Genomic DNA, 23,131 nt, shown 5'->3' with positions numbered 1-23,131 from the left:
ATGAATAGAAGAGGGGGTGCTAAGCATTTACCACGTGCCAAGCACTGTTCTAAGCGCTGGGGAACATACAAGGTAATTAGGCCAGGCACAGTCTCCGTCCTACCTCCTCTCTGCCGGTCGTGGGCCGGACTTAGCCGGACCCCGATCCGGATCCCAATCCCGGCTCTCCTGCCTGGATCCAGAGCCGCCGTGGCCGGTGGGATCTTTTCCCTCCATCTACCACCTGCCGGCTTCTGGGCAGAGAGCTCCGGGAGGTGGGTGGGACCCCTGTGGGACCCTCCCCAAGTCTACACCATCTGGGGGGCTGGGAAGGGGGGCCACGACTGCCGTCCCCCAGTTGGATGATCAGTTCTCGATGGCCCGGGAGTAGGTGGGGAATGGTCCGGCCTCCTTTCTTCCCTTCCTCCTTCCTCACCTCGCTCCCCCGTCCCTTCTTCCTTTTTTTTAAATAGTATTCATTAATCACTTATCGTGGGCCGGGCACTGTACTAAGCGCTGGGGTAGATAGACGGTAATCAGGTCAGACCCAGTCCCCATTCCATATGGGGCTCATAGTCAATCCCCATTTTATAGATGAGGGAACTGAGGCACAGAGAAGCTAAGTGACCACACGGCAGACAAGTGGTAGAGCCAAGATTAGGCCCCAGGTCCTTCTGCCTCCAAGGCCTGTGCTCTAACCACTAAGCCATGTTGCTTCTCCTCCCTTCTTCTCTTTCCTTCTCCCCTCCCTCTAATTCTGCCCTTCCTTATCACCCTCACCCCTTCCCCTCCCTCTTCTCCTCCTCCTTCTCCCTACCTCCGTCCCCCATCCTCTCCCATCACTTTTCCTCTTCCTCCTCGCTCCTCCCCACCTTTTCCCCTCTTATCCCTCCATAGCCCCTCCCCGTTTCCTTCCCACTCCCTCTTCTTCTCCCCTTTATTCTCCTTCTCCCCACTCCTTCCTTTTCCATCTCTCCCTCCTCAATCCCACCCTCCCGTAACCCTCTTCCTCTAACCTCTCCGTCACCCATCCTTCTCCCCCACCCCTCTCCCACCCCGCCCCTCCCCATTCCTCTCATCCTCCCTCTCCCACTTTGGCCCATCCCATGGCAGGTTGGCACATTGGGAAGCCGCGTGGCCCCATAGAAAGAGGAAGAGATCTAATCTCAGCTCCTCCACTGCCTCCTATGTGAGGGCAAGTCCCATAACTCTTCAGCGCCTCTGTTTACTCGTCTGTAAAATGGGAAGTTAATACCTGTTTTCCCTCTTTTTTAGACTTTGAGCCTCACCTGGGTTAGGGATTAAGTCTGATGTAATGATCTTGCATCTACCCCGGAGTTTAGTACAGTGCTTGGGAAACAGTGAGGCCTCATGGAAAGAGCCCGGGCCCAGGAGTCAGAGGACCTGGGTTCTAATCCCAGCTCCACTATTTGGCTGCTGGGTGACCTTGGGCAAGTCACTTCATTTATCTATGCCTCAGTTTCCTCAACTATAAAATGGGGATTTGATACTTGTTCTCCCTCATCCTTAGACTGCAAACCCTAGGTGACACAGGGCCCCTGCCTGACCTGATTAACTGTATCTACCCCAGCACTTAGAACAGTGAGCACTTAACAAATACTATTAAAAAAAGGAAGTGCTGAACAAATTCCACAGTTATTACTACTAGCCCCTGCTCCCAAGATGGGCAGCAGAGAGAAACAGAGTGAAAGTCAAACAGGTCCATGTCGCTGCTTGCCAGGGACTCCGCCAAGAAGGCCCACCGGGGATGAGGTGGAAAGGACGGCTAAAATGAGAGCTAGGGTCTTCTGAGGTTTTCTGATTTTCAAGTTTTCACTGTGCTCCCATCTCCCACAAGCCCAGGGGTCAAGAGCTAACAGGCGGACGGCCTGTCTTGACAGTCTGTCTGTCAGCCCGTCTGTCCGCCTGCCTGCCCGCCAGCCTACTCCAATGCCTGCCTGTCTGGTCTCCCAGCCCCCTTCCCTCCCCAACCCTCCTTGCTCCAATCCCCTCCTCCCATCCCTCTTCCCCCATTCCTGCTCCCCTTTCCTCTCCTCTCCGCGCATCCAGAGTCCTCTTTCCTCCCCTTCCCACACATTCCTGCTCCTCTTTCTTCACCTCCTCCCAACCCTTCCTCCCATGCCCCTTCTTTCCTCCCCTCATCCCTATTCCCCTCCTCTCCATTCCTCTTCCCAGCCCCCATTCCCCACTGCCCCATCCCTCCTACCAGCCTCTTTATCGTCCCCTCATCCCCATTCCCCTCCTTCCCGGTTCTCCAGCCTCCCCTCTTTTATCCTCTTCTTCCCTCCCACCTCTGGCCCCCTGTTGCTTCCCCTACCTGTAATTCGGTTGATGGGTCTCTCTCCCTGACTAGACTGTGGGCTCCTTGAGGGCAGGGATCGGGCCAGATAACTATTGTACCCTCCTAAGTGCTCAACAAAGTGCCCTGCACAGAGTAAGGGCTAAATAAATTCTCCTACCACTGCTTATGAGACTCGGACCTTGCTATCAATCAGTTTTATCAGAGGGGAAGTCGTGGGGGCCGGAAGGGGCGAAGGGGGCTTTTGCCATGGTCTGCTTGAGGATCTGAGCCTCTCAATCATTGGTATTTATTGAGTGCCCCTGTGTGCAGAGCACTGTGCCAGGCCTACCTTCGAAGCTGGGGGTGTGTCTTCCTGGCAGAGGCCAATCCGGACATGGGTGGTCTCACCTGGGGAAAACAATCAGCTGGGGCCGGGGCTGGTGAGCAGAGTCCCCCTCTCCCCCATCGGCTTCCCCCCACCCCCCAACTCCCACATGCGGCTTTGCAGGTGTCAAGAGGAGTGTCCCGTGGGCACGTTCGGGTTCCAGTGCTCCCAGCGATGTGAGTGTCACAACGGGGCCACCTGCTCCCACGCGAGCGGAGCCTGCCGGTGCCCCCCAGGCTATCAGGGGCCCCGGTGCCAGGAGCGGCTGTGCCCGCAGGGGCTGTTCGGCCTCAGCTGTGCCCACAAGTGCCCTTGCCACCCCGACAACGCTCTCAGGTAAGAACATGGGGAAGCGCCTCCGGTCCAGGGGCGGAGAGGGGACAGGGCTGGGGGCAGGACCAGGGCAGGGCACGAGGAGGTCCTGGAAAAAGGGGATGCAGGGCAGCACGGCAGCCTGGCACGAGAGCCAGCTCCTCCTGGGGAGGGTGCCACTGTCCACACGTGGAGAACCAGCACCTCAGGCTGGGATGTCGGCTGCGCTGCCAGAACCTCGGGCGTCCTGCCGGGCCAAATCAGCTGTCCAAGGAAAAGCCCTGTTCCAGGAGACTTGAGGAAGATCCTTCCAGGATCCGGGCAAGGTCAAGCAGGTCCATCTCCAGCCACGGTCACCAACACTGCTTTCCGTAGGCCTGGGGGCTTCCAAATGGCCATCTCCTCCTCCTCTCCCTCTTCTTCCTCCCTCTCCTTCTCTTCCTCCTCCTCCTCCTCATCTTCCTCCCCTCCTCCTCCTCTTACTCCTCCTCCTTCTCCTCCTCATCTTCCTCCCCTCCTCCTCCTCTTAACTCCTCTTTTGTCCTCCTTTTCCAATCTCATCAACCTCTTTCTTCTTCTTTCCCTCCTCCTCTTTCCTCCTTGTTTCCTCCTCTGCCCTTCCCCTCCTCCATCCCCTCCTCTCTCAATCAATCAGTCATATTTATTGAGTGCTTACTGTATGTAGAACACTGTAGTAAGTTCTTGGGGGAGTACAATACAACAATCTCCCCCTCCTTCTCTTCCTTCTCCTCTTTTTCCTCTCCCTTTAGCTCCTTGCCCTCTTCTTCCTCTTCCTCCCATCTTCTGTCTTCCATTTCCTTGCAATCCCTGGAATCAGGTTTAGCCATTCTCCTCCTCCAAGCTCTTTATGGGAAACATTGGAGAATTAGTCCCAATCCCATCTCAGGGATTCGGGGTGGGGGCATCCCTAACTGAGACGAGATGGGCGCCAGTCTCCTCAGTCCCCTGAAATATTTGCGCTGCTCGTCTCACAAACCCCCAATTAAATAGCTTTGTTTCTCCGTGGTTTCCGAACCGCCTTAACCTGCCTAATTTAGTATTTCATGGAAGGGATTCCTCGATGAATTATTAATCTGGAAGGACTCCTCTTTCCCCTACTAATCTCAACCTGTTAAATATTAATCGTGGTTTGACTTAATCTGGTTAGGGACTTTGAGGGCTCTCTTAGGGCTGCAGGTCAGCTCGGGCCTGGCTTCCCCAGCAGGTTCAGGAATCCGATGCCAGGGTGGGAGACCCCAGCAGCCCGACCCCAAAACAAAGCCACGGGGTTCCTCAGCCTTACAGAGAGCGGATTGGGGCTGGGGGGGTCTCACTCTGACCTAGGCCAGCCCTGGCCTGGCCCACAGAAACCCACAATGGAGGCAGGAGACAGAGAAGGTCAGGGAGAACATGGGCATTTCTTTCTCTCTTTTTGTTTTAACGGTATTTGTCTGGCGGGAGGTTAGTGGTATTTGCTAAACGCTTACTATTTACCAAGCACTGGGGTAGATACAAGCTACTCAGGTTGGTCACAGTCTGTCCCAGGTGGGGCTCCCAGTTTTAATCCCCACTTTACAGATGAGGTAACTGAGGCACAGAGAAGTTAAGTGACTGTCCCTAAAGTCACACGACAGACAAGTGGCGGAGGCAGAATTAGAACCCGGGTCCTCTGATTCCCAGGCTTTATTCACTAGGCCACTCTGCTTCTCTTAAGAGCTTACTAGGTGTCAAACACCGTTCTCAGCACTGGAGTAGCTATAGAACCATGAAGAGAACTCACTGGCTTTGCTTCCCGCTGTAGCCCAAACCAGAGGAGGTCACAGGAGGCCTAGAGAAGTTTTTCAGGGGACCCCAGGAAACTCTTTTCAGATTGCAGCGTGCTCTTTCCCACTAGGCAAAACCCATCCACCCACTAGAGAAACAGCGTGGCCTTCTGGAAAGAGCACAGGCCTGGAATTTAGAGGACAGGGGTTCTAATTCCGGCTCCACCAGAATGCCTGCAGTGTGACCCTGGGCCAGTCACTTAACTTCTCTGTGCCTTAGTAATCTCATCTGTAAAATAAGGATTAAAACTGCGAGCCCCGTGTGAGACAGGGACTATGTCGGACCTGATTACCTTGTATCTACCCCAGCACTTCAAACAGTGCTTGGCACACAGTAAGTGCTTAATGAATACCGTAAGTATTATTAGAGGCAGTGGATCGACCAGAGAGAGCAGCAGCATGGTCTAGAGGAAAGGGCCCAGGCGTGGGTGTCAGAGGACCTGAGTTCTAATCCCATGTGCCTGCTGTGGGACCTTAGGCAAGTCACTTGGCTTGTCTGTGCCTCAGTTCCCTCAACAGGAAAATGGGGATTCAATACCTGTTGTCCCTCCTACTTTAGACTGTTGCGCTTCATGTGGGACCTAGTGATTTTGTATTTACCCCAGAGCTTAGTACAGTGCTTGGCACATAGGAAGCACTTAACAAATACCCCAATCATTATTAATTATTATTAGAGGGGGGCAACGATCTTCCAAAGGGGGTACACTCCCAGCCTCTGACAGGACTCCCTTCCTTGACCCCCCACTTCTCTCCCTTACTCTCCTTTTTTGGGTTGTCCCGGTCTCACGCAAGCCTCGGTGCAGCCCCAAAGGATTGCCCCATTGCCCTCGGGCAACCCAACCGTGAGAGCCAGTGGGTGCCACTTTTGATGCCCACCAGCCCTGCCCAGGGGAGCAGAGCGGCAGATGAAAATCCCTCACTTTATAAACAGTCCCCGTGTTCTGCAAAGGAGCCGTCCTGCTCCGCAAGGGAAACGACCTTGAGGGAGCCAACCCTCACCAACCCGGCCGCCTGCGATTGAATTGTCATAGACGGATTCCAACGGCCGTGATCGTATATTACGTCTGAAAGATTTCATTCCGCCGACAGGTGCCGGTTTGATAGCAATCTCCCAGCGTGGGCAACCGGGGAGAGACGCACAGAATCCATTCTAAAATATTCCTGAAATGTTGAGCTTTCGTCTCCCACTACTTAGTGATTAATGGATGCCCGGGATCACCGGGGTGGGTGGGGAAAGGGAAGAATCGGGAGCCTTGGTTATTTCTGACTGGCTTCTACACGTTGACGTTCCTGGACTCTTGGCAAGAGCCCGGGCCTGGGACTTGGAGGACGTCAGTTCTAATCCCGGCTCCGCCACTTAATAATAATAATTGGCATTTTTTTAAGCGCTTACTCTGTGCAAAGCACTGTTCTAAGTGCTGGGGAGGATACAGGGTGACCAGGTTGTCCCACATGGGGCTCACAGTCTTAATCCCCATTTTACAGATGAGGTAACTGAGGCCCAGAGAAGTAAAGTGACTTGCCCAAGGTCACATAGCAGACATGTGGTGGAGTGGGATTTGAACCCGTGACCTCTGACTCCAAAGCCCATGCTCTTTCCCCTGAGCCACGCTGCTTTCCACTGAGCCACACTGCTTTCACTTGTCTGCTATGTGACCTTGGGCAAGTCCCATCGCTTCCCTGGACCTCAGTTACCTCATCTGTAAAACGGGGATTAAGACTGTGAGCCCCATGTGGGATGGGGACTGTGTCCAACCTGATTATCTTGTATCTATCCCAGCACTTAGAACAGCACGTAGCACAGAGTAGGCGCTTAACAAATACTATTATTATTATTCTGGGTCGGAAGGAGCTGTGAAGGGATGGGGATGGGTTGGGAGGGGAATTAATCTACTGATGATATCTACTGAGCCCTTACTGAGTGCAAAGCACTGGGCTAAGCACTTGGAAAAATGCAATATGATAAACCAGTCAGTGGTCTTCATTGAGGACTTGCTGTGTGCACAGCACTGAACTAAATGCTTGGGAGAGTACAGCATGAAAGAGCCCGGGCTTTGGAGTCAGAGGTCATGAGTTCAAACCCCGGCTCCGCCAACTGTCAGCTGTGCGACTTTGGGCCAATCACTTCACTGCTCTGTGCTCAGTCACCTCATCTGTAAAATGGGGATTAAGACTGTGAGCCCCCTGTGGGACAACCTGATCACCTTGTAATAATAATAATAATGGCATGTATTAAGCGCTTACTATGTGCAAAGCACTGTTCTAAGCGCTGGGGAGGTTACAAAGTGATCAGGTTGTCCCACGTGGGGCTCACAGTCCTAATCTCCATTTTACAGATGAGGTAACTGAGGCACAGAGAAGTTAAGTGACTTGCCCAAAGTCACACAGCCGACAATTGGTGGAGTCGGGATTTGAACCCGACTTAGTATGTTTTGTTTTGTTCTCTGTCTCCCCCTTTTAGACTGTGAGCCCACTGTTGGGTAGGGACTGTCTCTAGATGTTGCCAATTTGGGCTTCCCAAGCGCTTAGTACTGTGCTCTGCACACAGTAAGCGCTCAGTAAATACGATTGATGATGATGATGATGATGATGATGTACCTGGCTAAGCTGCTCCTGGAATGCCCTCCCTCTGCCCCTCCGCCAAGCTAGCTCTCTTCCTCCCTTCAAGGCCCTGCTGAGAGCTCACCTCCTCCAGGAGGCCTTCCCAGACTGAGCCCCTTCCTTCCTCTCCCCCTCGTCCCCCTCTCCATCCCCCCATCTTACCTCCTCCCCTTCCCCACAGCACCTGTATATATGTAGATATGGTTGTACATATTTATTACTCTATTTATTTATTTATTTATTTATTTATTTTACTTGTACATTTCTATCCTATTTATCTTATTTTGTTGGTATGTTTGGTTCTGTTCTCTGTCTCCCCCTTTTAGACTGTGAGCTCACTGTTGGGTCGGGACTGTCTTTATGTGTTGCCAATTTGTACTTCCCAAGCGCTTAGTACAGTGCTCTGCACATAGTAAGCGCTCAATCAATACGATTGATTGATTGATTGATTGATTGCTCCTTGCTGGAGCCCCCAGCCCTGCCCCCTCCCCAGTAGCGGGTGGGATTCGGGTTAGTGCACCTCTGCTGGGCCTGCACCCCTCACTGCTCTCTCTTTTTCTCCCCAATCAGCTGCCATCCACTGTCCGGGGAGTGCACGTGCCAAGCCGGCTGGGACGGGCCCTACTGCAACGAGTCGTGCCCGGCCGGGTACCACGGCGCCGGTTGCCAGCTGCCCTGCGCCTGTCAGAACGGCGCCGACTGCGACAGTGTCACCGGACGGTGCGCCTGTGCCCCGGGCTTCATGGTAAGCCCGGTCGGCCCACAGTTCCCACCCCCCGGGGGTCTCGCCCTCCCCTCCACAATATCCCACTCTTCCTCATCCTCCCCTTTCGGTGCCCATTCTCCCTCTCTTGCCTCCCCAGTCAATTGAGAGAGGGAGAAAGAGAGAGAGAGAGAGAAATCCAGGGAGGCGTGAAGGTGAACGAATAGTCAAATCCTATTGCCTGGAGACAGGGGGCTGGACTAGATGACCTTAGCGCTTAGTACAGTGCTCTGCACACAGTCAGCGCTCAATAAATACGATTGATGATGATGACCTCTCAGAAGAGGGAACAGGGGTAGAGGAATAGGTCCCTGTGTCCTGTGCTGGGGTTGCCAGGGTGACCCTCCCTGTCTTGGGCCGTGTGACTCTCTTCAAACGGGTCATTTTGTGAGGCAGAGGAAAAGGAAGGAGAAGGATGTGTGTGTGTGTGTGTTCATTCATTCGTTCATTCAATCGTATCTATTGAGCACTTACTGTGTGCAGAGCACTGCACTAAGCGCTGGGGATGTACAAGTTAGCGACGTATAAAGACAGTCCCTACCCAAAAATGGGCTCCGGGGAGGCATGAAGATGACTGAATAGTCAAGTCCTGTCTCCAGGGGGCTGGGGGAGATGACCTCTCGGGAGAGGGAACGGGGTAGAGGAATCCATCTTCCGTAGCAATGAGAGAGGAGAGGGTGGTATAATCTCCACCCCAGTTCCTGCCCCCGCCTCCCTGTTCTAATTAACTGTCTGATGAATCAAGCCCTCCCCTCCATGATCCAGCTGGTGAATGGAGCCTCTAGATGGAGGACCGATTGTGCAGCGGTGAGGGTGCCCCGGGGAACCCCTGCCCAGAGCCCCAGCCCCACCCTCTCAGCGGGGCGGGGGAGCAGGACCCAGGTTGGGCCCCGAGGTCCTCCTACGCCGAGACCTTCCTCCGCCATTCACTGCGGGGGCAGTGGTCCCTGGCAGGTGTAAGAATCCATCATCCTCCCGCCGAGGACGGGGCCTCACCGCTCGGCTATTTGTGCTGGGATTTTTCTGAAGGCCTGCCCGCATTTATTGAACCCCGCGTGCCGGCGGGGACAGCCGCCACTTCATCATCCAAATGAACAAATTCATTTCGACATTTTTTTTTCTGCCCTCGACAACTGTTAGTTTGTACTGTGGGTCCCCAGCCACTCGGTCCTGGTCCAGGGAGTTATGGAAACACCGATCTCTGGAGCGGTGATTGAATTTTTCTCCCCTGTCCCAGGAGCCCTTTGGAAGCCCAACTCCCCCATTCTGCTGTCATCCCCCACATCCTAAGTTCTGGGTCCAAAGACTTGCTGACTTTGTGGTGAAGGGCAACCGGGCTAGCAGTTGCGTATCCAAGGGCAGGTGCTGTCTCAGGGAGGGAATGTGGGAGGGGGAAGAGAAAAAGTGAGACAAGGGAAGAAACAGAGGGAGAGGAAGAAGGAAGCGAGGGACGAAGAGAGAGAAAGAAATAGAGGCGGGAGAGAGAGAAAGAGTTGGGGTGAAAGAGAGGGACAGAGAGAGAAGAGAAGAAGGAAGAGGGAAAGAAAGAGAAGGGGAGAGAGAGACGGGGGAAAGAGAAAGAGAGATGGAGGGAGAGAAAGAAAGATGGGGAGAGAGAGAGAGAGAAAGAGAAAAGAGGAAGGAAGGGGGAGAGAGACAGACAGAAGTGAGAGGGGAAGAGAGAAAGAGATTTGAAGAAAGAAAGATGGGGAGAGAGAGAGAAAGACACAGAGGAGAGAGAAGGAAGGGGGAGAGACAGAGATGGGATGAGGGGGGAGGAGAGAAAGAAAGATGGGGAAGAGAGCCAAAGAAAGATGGAAAGAAAGAGAAGAGAGGAAGAAGGAAGGGGAAAGCGAGAAAGACAGATTTGGGGAAAGAGACAGCAAGGGGAGAGAAAGAAAGACTGGGGGAGAGAGAGGTCTGAGTGAGCCAGACAGAGACATTCCTGCATAGAGGCAGGGGGAAGGACAGGTTGGCCTGGGGAGGTCTCAGCCAGCTGTGGGAATTTGGTGAGTCTTCGTGAGTTTCTGGAGGTTCAGAGCTGCTCTCGGGATTCCTGAGGCTTTGGCTTCACTCCTCTCCTCTCCTCCCCTCCCTTCCCTTCCCCTCCCACCTCACCAGGGGCACAGGTGGCTGGGAAACTCGGTAACCCTTCTGCCGGTGGGGCCTTCCGGACAGCTCTGGGGGATGCGGGTTTAGTGGGCACAAGCTTCATTGTAGGTATGGAGGAGGAAGACGGGTCGGGCCCGTCCAGGGCTTTGGAGAACCCAGCCACTTGTGGTGAATCAGTCGACTAATCAATTGTATTTTTTGAGCACTTATTGGGTACAGAGCACTGTAGTAAATGCTTGAGAAAGTAATAATAATAATAATAATAATAGCATTTATTAAGCGCTTACTATGTGCAAAGCACTGTTCTAAGCTCTGGGGAGGTTACAAGGTGGTGAGGTTGTCCCACGGGGGGCTCACAGTCTTAATCCCCATTTTACAGATGAGGGAACTGAGGCCCAGAGAAGTGAAGTGACTTGCCCAAAGTCACACAGCTGACAAGTGGCGGAGCTGGGATTTGAACCCATGACCTCTGACTCCAAAGCCTGGGCTCTTTCCACTGAGCCACGCTGCTTCTATAAGTACAATATAATAGAGTCGGTAGCACTTTCCTTGCCCACAGTGAGCTTACAGTCTAGAAGGTGACCTTACAGTCCTTGATGCTGAGTCAATCCATTAATGGTACTTACTGAGCACCCACTCCGTGCCAAGCACTGTACTAAGAGCTTGGGAGGACACAGTAGTGTTAGTTTTTTGTTTGGGTTTTTTTTAATGGTATTTGTTAAGCACTTACTGTGTGCCAGGCATCATACTAAGCTCTGGGTTACATACAAGGTAATCAGGTTGGATACAGTCCCTGTCACACATGGGGCTCCTGGTCTTAATCCCCATTTTACAGTTGAGGTAACTGAGGCACAGAGAAGTTAAGTGACTTGAGCAAGGTCACACATCAGACAAGTGGCAGAGCCGGGATGAGAACTTAGGTCCTCTGACTATGAGGCCCGGGCTCTAGCCACTAGGCCGTGCCGCTTCCCTCTTCATAAATATGATTGATTGATTGATTGATTCATTCATTCATTCATTGATTCATTGATTCATTGATTCATTGATTGTTGCCCTCAAGGGCCTGACAATCTACCAGGGGAGACAGGCATTAAATTAAATTCCAGGTAGGGGCAAGCAACAGAGCGAAAAACAGACTTCGGTGCTTCCAGAGTGCTCGTTCATCCCTTCAATCGTATTTATTGAACACTTACTGTGTGCAGAGCATTGTACTAAGCGCTTGGAAAGTACACCTCGGCAACAGATCGAGACAATCCCTACCCAAGTGCTTTTTTTTTAATGGCATTTATTAAGCGCTTACTATGTGCAGAGCACTGTTCTAAGCGCTGGGGAATTTACAAGGTGATCAGGTTGTCCCATGGGGGGCTCACAGTCTTCATCCCTGTTTTACAGATGAGGGAACTGAGGCCCAGAGAAGTGAAGTGACTTGCCCAAAGTCACACAGTTGACAAGTGGTGGAGCGGGGATTTGAACCCATGACCTCTGACTCCAAAGCCCGGGCTTTTTCCACTGAGCGGGGATGAATACCTTACTGCAGAATGGCAGTAGCGAGTGGGGAAATGGGAGTTAATCAGGGAAGGCCTCTTGGAGGAGATGTGACTCAAACAGAATCGCATGGAAGCTGTGAGTCAAGGGTGGCTTTAAGGAAGGGAAGTTAGCCGTGGGGCCAGAGCAGGGATGGGCAGGAATGTGTCTGTTTATTGTTATATTGTACTCTCCCGAGTGCTTAGTGTGGTGTAAGTGCTCAATTAATACCATTGAATGAATGAATCAATTCATTCATTGAATTGAAGGGGGCCACAGGATGAGTGGCTTGGGGGTGGTCGGGGGATGAACATGGGGACAGGGACAACTCTCTTGATTTTTTCCTTCCATTTCTCTGGGATTGTTTCTTGGTTCTCCCAGCCTGAGTGACCTGTGTGCCAATTTCTTTTATATATTTTCTATATACATTATTATTATGGTATTTGTTAAGTGCTTACTATGTGCCAAGCACTATTCTAAGCACTGGGGTAGATACAAGGCAATCAGGTTGTCAATCAGTCAATCAATCAATCGTATTTATTGAGCGCTTACTGTGTGCAGAGCACTGTACTAAGCACTTGGGAAGTCCAAGTTGGCAACATCTAGAGACAGTCCCTACCCAACAGTGGGCTCACAGTCTAAAAGGGGGAGACAGAGAACAAAACCAAGCATACTAACAAAATAAAATAAATAGAATAGATATGTACAAGTAAAATAAATAGAGTAATAAATATGTACAAACATATATAGATATATACAGGTGCTGTGGGGAAGGGAAGGAGGTAAGATGGGGAGGATGGAGAGGGGGACTCACATGGGGCTCAAAGTCTCAATCCCCATTGTACAGATGAAGGAACTGAGGCCCAGAGAAGTTAAGCAGCTTGGCCACGGTCACACAGCAGACAAGTGGCGGAGCCGGGATTAGAACTCACGTCCTCTGACTCCCAACCCCGGGGTCTTTCCACTAAGCCACACTGCTACACATATACACAAACACACCCACCCCCACACACAAACACCACTCCCTTCCCCCAACGCAAAACACACTCATTAACCTTCTGAACGGCATGAAGAAAAATGAATAATCAACCCAAGGAGCACAGCTGGTGATTAATTTCACTAAATAGAAACTATAAAGCAGCATATTGCGGGGCGGGGGGGAGGGGGGATTCAATAAACAACATTTGATACAAATTTAATAGAACATATAACTCATCACCCCCCACTGGGTCAAAATACCCTCTCTCAAAGTCCTTCCAGCCAGGAGGGAGGAAGGGAGGCGAGGAGATTTCCACGGCTCTAGCCATACTTGGAGGTACCGTGTCTCTTCGGTCTGGGTTCTCAAAGCAAGTTCAAAATGTTAATAGCCGCTGCCGCCGCAGTCCTAATTAAGCGGGCTGTGATGGGCAGGATGGAAGAGGATGATTAAGAAGTGAAGAGTTTTGGGCAGGCGGTGCTTGGAAAGAAGTGGGCAGAGGACGGGATGAGCACCAGCCCCGGGCCGGCCAGAGCAGCCGCTGGACGGAGGCATCCAGTTTTTTGGTTTTTTTAATGGCCTAGTGGATAGAGCCTGGCTCTGGGAGTAATCAATCAATCAATCAATTGCATTTATTGAGTGCTTACTGTGTGCAGAGCACTGTACTAAGTGCTTGGGAAGTACACGTTGGCAACATATAGAGACAGTCCCTACCCAACAGTGGGCTCACAGTCTAAAAGGGGAAGACAGAGAACAAAACCAAACATACTAACAAAATAAAATAAATAGAATAGATGTGTACAAGTAAAATAAATAGAGTAATAAATGTGTACAAACATATATACATATATACAGGTGCTGTGGGGAAGGGAAGGAGGTAAGATGGGGGGGACGGAGAGGGGGACGAGGGGGAGAGGAAGGAAGGGGCTGAGTGTGGGAAGGCCTCCTGGAGGAGGTGAGCTCTCAGCAGGGCCTTGGAGGGAGGAAGAGAGCGAGCTTGGCGGATGGGCAGAGGGATTGGGGGCATTCCAGGCCCGGGGGAGGACGTGGGCCGGGGGTCGATGGCGGGACGGGCGAGAATGAGGTACGGGGAGGAGATTGGCGGCAGAGGAGCGGAGGGTGCCGGCTGGGCTGGAGAAGGAGAGAAGGGAGGTGAGGTAGGAGGGGGCGAGGGGATGGATGGACAGCCCGGAAGCCCAGGGTGAGGAGTTTCTGCCTGATGCACCACTGGAGATTTTGGAGGAGGGGAGTAACATGCTCAGAGCATTTCTGGAGTAAGAAGGTCATGGGTTCTAAACCAGGCTCTGCCACTTGTCTGCTCTGTGACCTCGGGCAAGTTACTTCACTTCTCTGGACCTCAGTTCCCTCATCTCTAAAATGGGAGCCTGTGAGCCCCACGGGGGACAGGGACTGTGTCCAACCCGATTTGCTTGTGTCCTTCTTTGGGCTTAGTACAGTGCCTGACACATAGCAGTTAACGAATGCCATAATTATCATTATTATTGCTCTGAGCCGGCCACTTTTCTAGGCACTGGGGTAGATACAAGCTAATCAGGTTGGACACAGTTCACGTCCCACAGTGGGGCTCACAGTCTTAATCCCCATTTTCTAGATGAGGGAACTGAGGCCCAGGGAAGCGAAGTGACTCGCCCAAGGTCACACAGCAGGCAAGTGGCAGAGCGGGGATTAGAACCCAGGCCCGTCTCTATCCACTCGGCGGTCTCCTCCACTTTTTTGATCATTTGATTTTTGCCTAAAGGAGCCTAACAGAAGATCATATACATGCAGCCAGCCCTAGAAACAGTGTGGCCTGGTAGATAGAGCGTGGTCCTGGGAGTCAAAAGGACCTGGGTTCTAATCCCGGTTCTGCCACACGTCTGCTGTGTGACCTCGGGCTAGTTGCCTCACTTCCTGGGCCTCAGTTCCTTCATCTGTAAAATGGGGATTAAGAGAGTGAAAAGCCTGTGGGACACAGACTCCGTCCAACCTGATTAACTTGTACCTGCCCCAGTGCTTAGTACAGAGCCTGGTATACAGGGAGCACTTACTAAATACCGTGAAAAAACAAAGGGGGCCACCTGCACCTGCATATAGGTAAAAATGTCCAAGGCGATAAAGCAGCTTGGCTTAGTGGGAAGAGCCCGGGCTTGGAAGTCAGAGGTCGTGGGTTCTAATCCTGGCTCCACCGCTTAGCGGTGTGACTTTGGGCAAGTCACTTACCTTCTCTGTGCCTCAGTGACCTCATCTGGAAAATGGGGATGAAGACTGTGAGCCCCATGTGGGACAACCTGATTACCTTGTATCTCCCCCAGCACGTAGAACGGTGGTTGGCACATAGTAAGCGCTTAACAAATACCATTATTATCATTATCATTATTATTAGTATTATTATTACTAAAGCCCTTGGCTCCCTCAATTTCCCCTCCAGCTCCCCTTGAAGGATTATTTATTTATTTGTAATCATCATCAATCGTATTTATTGAGCGCTTACTATGTGCAGAGCACTGGACTAAGCGCTTGGGAAGTACAAATTGGCAACATATAGAGACAGTCCCTACCCAACAGTGGGCTCACAGTCTAAAAGTCTAATTTGTAATGATGTCTGTCTCCTCCCCCTCTAGACTATGAGTTCGTGTGGGCAGGGATTGTCTCTCTCTTGCTGTATTACACTTTCCCAAGCGCTTAGTACAGTGCCCTGCACACCGTAAGCGTGCAGTAAGTACAGTTGAATGAATGAATGAGGCGGCAGGTGGAGGAGACCCTCAGGATGATTGACATCCTTTCTCCTGGGACCGTGGGCGACCCCGCCGCTCCAGCCACGGCCAAGGCCAGAGGCCCCCCGGGGTAGACTGAGTCCCACACGGGCACTGGAGCCCATCAGGTAGTTCTCCGCTCCAGCTGTGCCAGGGGATGGTCTTCGTGTCTTGTTTTGTCGTCCGTCTCCCCCTTCACGCCTGTGAGCCCGTTGTTGGGTAGGGACCGTCTCTATATGAAGCAGCGTGGCTCAGCGGAAAGAGCCCGGGCTTTGGAGTCAGAGGTCATGGGTTCGAATCCCGACTCCGCCACACGTCCGCTGTGTGATCTTGGGCAAGTCACTTCACTTCTCTGGGCCTCAGTTACCTCATCTGTAAAATGGGGATTAAGGCTGTGAGCCCCACGTGGGACAACCTGATCACCCTGTATCCTCCCCAGTGCTTAGAACAGTGCTTTGCACATAGTAAGCGCTTAACAAATGCCAATTATTATTATATGCTGTAGATTTGGACTTCCCAAGCGCTGAGTGCTCCGCACACAGTAAGTGCTCAATAAATACGATTGATGATGATGATCATCAAGAGAAGCAGCGTGGCTCAGTGGAAAGAGCCCGGGCTTTGGAGTCAGAGGTCATGGGTTCGAATCCCGGGTCCACCAATTGTCAGCTGTGTGACTTTGGGCAAGTCACTTCACTTCTCTGGGCCTCAGTTCTCTCATCTGTAAAATGGGGATTAAGACTGTGAGCCCCACGTGGGACAACCTGATCACCTTGTAACCTCCCCAGCGCTTAGAACAGTGCTTTGCACATAGTAAGCGCTTAATAAATGCCATCATCATCATCATCATCATCATCATGATGAGTAGAGTGCGCCGCACACAGTAAGCGCTCGATAAATACGACTGAATGAACGAATGAGAGGGGACCACCTATCCCCGGCCCACGTTGCCGCCGCCGAGGGGCCCGCCGTGCCCTCACCCTCTGCGCCCTGGTCTCGCCCCGCAGGGCGAGGTGTGCTCCGTGCCCTGTGCCCCCGGAACCTATGGCATCAACTGCTCCTCCGTGTGTTCCTGCAAGAATCGGGGCACCTGCTCTCCCGTGGACGGCTCCTGTGCCTGCAGAGAAGGTAACAGACCTAGCCGGCCTGGGTTCCAACCGGGCCTCCGTGCTTTTTTTTTTCTTCATCAATCAATCAATCAATCAATCAGTCAATCGTATTTATTGAGCGCTTACTGTGTGCAGAGCACTGGACTAAGCGCTTGGGAAGTACAAATTGGCAACATCTAGGGACAGTCCCTACCCAACAGCGGGCTCACGGTCTAAAAGGGGGAGACGGAGGACAAAACCAAACATACTAACAAAATAAAATAAATAGAATAGATATGTACAGGTAAAATAAATAAATAAATAAATAAATAGGGTAATAAATATGTACAAACATATATACACATATACAGGTGCTGTGGGGAGGGGAAGGGGGTAAGATGGGGGGGGATGGAGAGGGGGACGAGGGGGAGAGGAAGGAAGGGGCTCAGTCTGGGAAGGCCTCCTGGAGGAGGTGAGCGCTCAGCAGGGCCTTGATACCGATACCAATCAATCGTATTTATTGAGCGCTTACTGTGTGCAGAGCACTGTACTAAGCGCTTGGGAAGTCCAAGTTGGCAACCTATAGAGACGGTCCCTACCCAACAGCGGGCTCACGGTCTAAAAGGGGGAGACGGAGGACAAAACCAAACATGCTAACAAAATAAAATAAATAGAATAGATATGCACAAGTAAAATAAATAAGTAAATAGAGTAATAAATATGTACAAACATATATACAGGTGTCTATATATATATGTGTATGTATATATGTTATATACATATATATAACATATATACAGGTGTCTGTTAAGCGCTTACTATGTGTCAAACACTGTTCTAAGCACTGGGGTAGGTAATAATAATAATGACGGCATTTATTAAGTGCTTACTATGTGCAAAGCACTGTTCTAAGTGCTGGGCAGGTGACAAGGTGATCGGGTTGTCCCATGGAGGGCTCATAATCTTAATCCCCATTTTACTGATGAGGGAACTGAGGCACAGAGAAGTGAAGTGACTTGCCCAAAGTCACACAGCTGACAATTGGAGGAGCCGGGATTTGAACCCCTGACCTCTGACTCCAAAGCCCGGGCTCTTTACACTGAGCCACGCGGCTTTAAGTCGGACACGGTCCCGGTCCCACTTGGGGCTCACAATCTAAGTGGGAGGGAGAACAGGGATTGAAGCCCCATTTTACAGTTGAGGAAACTGAGGCACAGAGAAGTGAAGTGACTCGCCCAAGGTCACACAGCAAGCAGCCGGCAGAGCCGGGATCGGAATCCAAGTCCTCCAACTCCCAAGCCTGCTCTCTATCCATGGAGGAGCAGCGTGGCTCAGTGGAAAGAGCACAGGCTTTGGAGTCAGAGGTCATGGGTTCAAATCCCGGCTCCGCCAAGTGTCAGCTGTGTGACTTTGGGCAAGTCACTTAACTTCTCTGGGCCTCAGTTACCTCATCTGTAAAATGGGGATTAAGACTGGGAGCCCCCCGTGGGACAACCTGACCACCTTGTATCCCCCCCAGAGCTTAGAACAGTGCTTTGCACATAGTAAGCGCTTAACAGATACCAACATTATTATTATTATTATAAGGCCGCTTGCCTGCTCTCTGACACTGGATCGGTCACTTAACTTCAACAGGCCTCAGTTTCCCCATCTGGAAAATGGAGATAAAATACCTGTCCTTCCCTCCCCTTGAAATGTACTAAGCTCTTGGAAAAGTACGGTGCAATGAAGTGGGTAGACACGGTCCCTGCCTCAGATAGTTTGTGGTCTACTGTGTGCGAAGCACTGTACTAAGCACTTGGGAGAATAGAGCCGACAGACACAGTCCCTGCCTTCAAGTAGCTTGCGGTCTACTGTGTGCAGAGCACTGTGCTAAGCACTTGGGAGAGTAGAATACAGTGGTAGACATGGACCCTTTCTTAAGTAGCTTATTACCTAACTGTGTGCAGAGCACTGAACTGAGCACTTGGGAAAGTAGAGTTGGTAGACTCAACCAAGGCAGATGCCCGGGCAGACCCGGGGGAGGTGGCGGGAGACTAATCAATCAATCAATCAATCAATCATATTTATTGAGCGCTCACTGTGTGCAGAGCACTATACTAAGCGCTTGGGAAGTACAAGCTGGCAACATCTAGAGACAGTCCCTACCCAGCAGTGGGCTCACAGTCTGAAAGGGGGAGACGGAGAACAAAACCAAACATGCTAACGAAATAAAATAAATAGAATAGATATGTACAAGTAAAATAAATAAATAAATAAATAAATAGAGTAATAAATATGTACAAACATATATACATATATACAGGTGCTGAGCCCACTGTTGGGTAGGGACTGTCTCTATATGTTGCCAACTTGCACTTCCCAAGTGCTTAGTACAGTGCTCTGCACACTGTAAGCGCTCAATAAATATGATTGATGATGATGATGATCATCAGTCGTATTTATTGAGCGCTTACTGTGTGCAGAGCACTGTACTAAGCGCTTGGGAAGTACAAATTGGCAACACATAGAGATGATGATGATGCTGTGGGGAAGGAAAGGGATGGGTTTTTTTAGGACTAGACGAAGCCCCCACCCCTACCGCCATCGCCCCCTCCGCCACCTCGGCCGCCCGCTTCCCCGGTTTCAGGCTGGCAGGGCGCGGACTGCTCGCTCCCGTGCCGCAGCGGCTCGTGGGGGCACAACTGCAACCAGAGCTGCGTCTGTGCCAACGGGGCGGCCTGCCACCCCGCCGACGGATCCTGCTCCTGCTCCTCCGGGTGGCTGGGGGACGCCTGCGACCGGCCCTGCCCCGTGAGTGACCGCGGGGGCACCCGGGGGGAGGTGGGGGGAGACCCCGAGAGTGACCGCGGGGGCCCCAGGGGGTGGGGGGGTGGGGAGAGGGGCCGAGCCAGAGCCCCGTCCCAGCCCTAGCCAAGAAAGCCCATTCCCGATTTCCCCTTCTGGCACTGGCTCCCGGCCCAGCCCTCACTTCCCACCAGAGGCCCCAGGCCGGGCCTCCATCCCGGGTTTCCCCGGCCGGTCCCTCGGGGACGTGGGGCAGGAGCCACTCTGGCTCATCAGGGCCGGGCAACATCTCGGGGCGCGGGTGACCAGATTTGAAGGTCCCAACGGGCTTAAGGCTGCTCCACCAGTTCCCCTGGTCCCCCTCTGGGCTGTCGGCAGGACGGGACGTACGGCCTCAACTGCAGCCAACGCTGCGACTGCAGCCACGCCGACGGCTGCGACCCGGTCACGGGGCGATGCTGCTGCCTGCCCGGCTGGACCGGTGAGTCCCTTGCGCCCGGAGCCGTCTCCAGCCTCCTCCCCGGGCCCGCTGCGGGGATGCCGGACCGCCACCATGGAACTGCTGGGTGACGCCGCGGCTTCTGGGTGACCCCGGGCCTACAGGCTTCAACCTTGGGCCTGTAGTGTGACCCCGGGCCCGTTCCCCAGAACCGTGGTGTGACCCCTGGCATGGGCATCGGGTCTGCTGGGGGGGCCAGGCCTTCTGTGGGTTTGCTATGGAGGCCTCAGGCCCACAGCGTCACCCCGGGCCTACTCCCCAGAACTGCCGTGTGACCCCGAGCCGAGACTTCAGGCCCGCTCAGTGACCCCAGGCCTGAACCCTGGGCTGGCTGTGGGACCCCGAGGCCTGAACCTCCAGTGGCTACCAATCAATCTGCGCATCAGGCAGAAACTCCTCACCCTGGGCTTCCAGGCTGTCCATCCATCCCCTCGCCCCCTCCTACCTCACCTCCCTTCTGTCCTTCTCCAGCCCAGCCTGCACCCTCCGCTCCTCCGCCGCTAATCTCCTCCCCGTACCTCGCTCTCGCCCGTCCCGCCATCGACCCCCGGCCCACGTCCTCCCCCGGGCCTGGAATGCCCCCAATCCCTCTGCCCATCCGCCAAGCTAGCTCTCTTCCTCCCTTCAAGGCCCTGCTGAGAGCTCACCTCCTCCAGGAGGCCTTCCCACACTGAGCCCCTTCCTTCCTCTCCCCCTCGTCCCCCTCTCCGTCCCCCCCATCTTACCTCCTTCCCTTCCCCACAGCACCTGTATATATGTATATATGTTTGTACATATTTATTACTCCATTTATTTATTTATTTATTTTACTTGTACATATCTATTCGATTTATTTTATTTTGTTAGTATGTTTGGTTTTGTTCTCTGTCTCCCCCTTTTAGACTGTGAGCCCACTGTTGGGTAGGGACTGTCTCTATGTGTTGCCAATTTGTACTTCCCAAGCGCTTAGTACAGTGCTCTGCACATAGTAAGCGCTCAATAAATACGATTGATTGATTGATTGATTGATTGAACCCCAGACCTGTCATACAGCTTCCAGAGGACTGGGTTTCCATGCAGCAGTGGCACTTACTGACCTCCCACTGGGGCAGTGCACATTACTGAGCGCAGTGCGGACTCCCGAGACACGTTCCTTCCCCCCCAACCCGGGGCTTACACACTAACGGGAGAGACGGCCAGAAAGATATTTATAAACAACGGAATCGGAATAATTGAACGTACCGCTAAATATACTGTGCGTATATCAATCAATCAACAGTACTTATTGAGCTCATTCAGGGTAGTGTACTTTAAGTGCTTGAGAGAGTCCAATACAGTTGGTAGCTTACGGTCCAACAAATGCGACAGACACTATAATAAATGATAGGTAGAGGAAGGTACCAAGTCTAAAGCTGTGGGAAGAGAGAGTGAAGGGGGTCCATAACTCGGAGAAGCAGTGTGGCTCAGGGGAAGGAGCCCGGGCTTTGGAGTCAGAGGTCATGGGTTCAAATCCCAGCTCCGCCAACTGTCACCTGTGTGACTTTGGGCAAGTCACTTCACTTCTCTGGGCCTCAGTTGCCTCATCTGTAAAATAGGGATTAAAACTGTGAGCCCCCTGTGGGACAGCCTGATCACCTTGTAACCTCCCCAGCACTTAGAACGGTGCTTTGCACATAGTAAGCACTTAACAAATACCATTATCATTATTATTATTACTATCATAAGTCGTAGGTCCTGAGGATGGATATAAATAATTATGAAAGTGCTAGCCTCACCCCCTGACGTTATATGACTTGGGATGAGGGGAATTAATTGAGAAAGGATCGGTGTGGAGGAGATGGGATTTTAGGAGGGCTTCGAAGTTGGGGAGAGTTGGGGTCTGATGTATTTGGGAAGCAGCGTGGCCTAATGGAGAGAGCACAGGGCTGGGAGTCAGAAGGACATGGGTTCTAATCCCGGCTCTGCCATGCATCTGCCGTGTGAGCTTTGGCAGGTCACTTCGCTTCTCGGGGCCTCACTTCCCTCATCTGTAAAATGGGGATTAAGACTGTGAGCCCCCTGTGGGACAACATGATCACCTTGTAACCTCCCCAGCGCTTAGAACAGTGCTTTGCACATAATAAGCGCTTAATCAATGTCATCATTATTATTATTATTAATAGTAGTAGTAGTATTAGTAGTAGTAGTAGTATTCTCGGTGCCTCACTTCCCTCATCTGCAAAATGGGCGATTCGATAGCTGTTCTTCCTCTTTCGTAGATCGGGAGCCCCATGTGAATCTGCCCCAGTGCTTAACACAGTGCTTGGTGCATAGAAAGTGCTTATCAGATACCAGTATTACTGTCATTATTATTACTATTATTATATTTAGAGAGGGAGGGAGGGACTGCCAGGCTCGGGAAATAGCCTAAAAGTGAGGCGAGTATAGAGGCAGAATGTAGAGGGTGAGGTAGAGTTGAAAGGTGATTCTGGGAGGAATAAAAAATAACCGGTTAGGGACTGTCTCTATATGTTGCCAACTTGGACTTCCCAAGCGCTTAGTCCTGTGCACTGCACACAGTAAGCGCTCAATAAATGAGATTGATTGATTGATTGATTGATTGGTACACGCTTACTATGTGCCAAGCACTGTTCTAAGCATTGGAGTGGGAACAAGATAATACGACCGGCCACCGTCCCCATCCCACGTGGGGTTCATAGGCAAATAAGCGGATGAAGAGAGTCAATGCTTCAAACGGGAAAAGTTGGGAGAGGGTCTAGAAGTTATTTTTTAAAATAATAATAATAATAATAATAATAATAATAATAGCATTTATTAAGTGCTTACTATGTGCAAAGCACTGTTCTAAGCACTGGGGAGGTTACAAGGAGATCAGGTTGTCCCATGGGGGGCTCACAATCTTAATCCCCATTTTACAGGTGAGGTAACTGAGGCACAGAGAAGTTAAGTGACTTGCCCAAAGTCACACAGCTGACAATTGGTGGAGCCGGGATTCGAACCCATGAACTCTGACTCCAAAGCCCGGGCTCTTTCCACTGAGCCACTCTGCTTCCCCATGAATGGTATATGCTAAGTGCTTACTACGTACCAGGGACTGTACTAAGCGCTGGGCTAGATCCAAGCTAATCAGGTTGCACACAGCCCCTGTCCCACATGGGCCTCACAGTCTGAATCCCCATTTTACAGCTGAGGGAACTGAGGTCCCCGAGAAGTGAAGTGACTTGCCCATGGTCACAGAGCAGATACGTGGT

At 51.9% G+C, this 23,131-nt stretch overlaps 1 protein-coding gene across 2 annotated transcripts in view; it reads left to right on the top strand.

Moving 5' to 3' along the window:
• Positions 1-23,131, top strand: part of MEGF11 (multiple EGF like domains 11) — a 154,608-nt gene that overhangs the window by 93,297 nt on the left and 38,180 nt on the right. For both annotated transcript variants that reach the window (XM_038767088.1, XM_038767087.1), the window contains exons 8-12: positions 2,790-3,002; positions 7,973-8,147; positions 16,535-16,655; positions 19,245-19,408; positions 19,781-19,883. In XM_038767088.1, coding sequence (XP_038623016.1) covers positions 2,790-3,002; positions 7,973-8,147; positions 16,535-16,655; positions 19,245-19,408; positions 19,781-19,883 — 776 coding nt within the window. The remainder of the gene's footprint in view (positions 1-2,789; positions 3,003-7,972; positions 8,148-16,534; positions 16,656-19,244; positions 19,409-19,780; positions 19,884-23,131) is intronic.

Source organism: Tachyglossus aculeatus, chromosome 26, assembly GCF_015852505.1.
Source record: "Tachyglossus aculeatus isolate mTacAcu1 chromosome 26, mTacAcu1.pri, whole genome shotgun sequence".
Taxonomy (NCBI): Eukaryota; Metazoa; Chordata; class Mammalia; order Monotremata; family Tachyglossidae; genus Tachyglossus; species Tachyglossus aculeatus.
The sequence above is the reverse complement of the archived record's forward strand: the minus strand, read 5'-3'. Positions and strand labels throughout refer to the sequence as shown.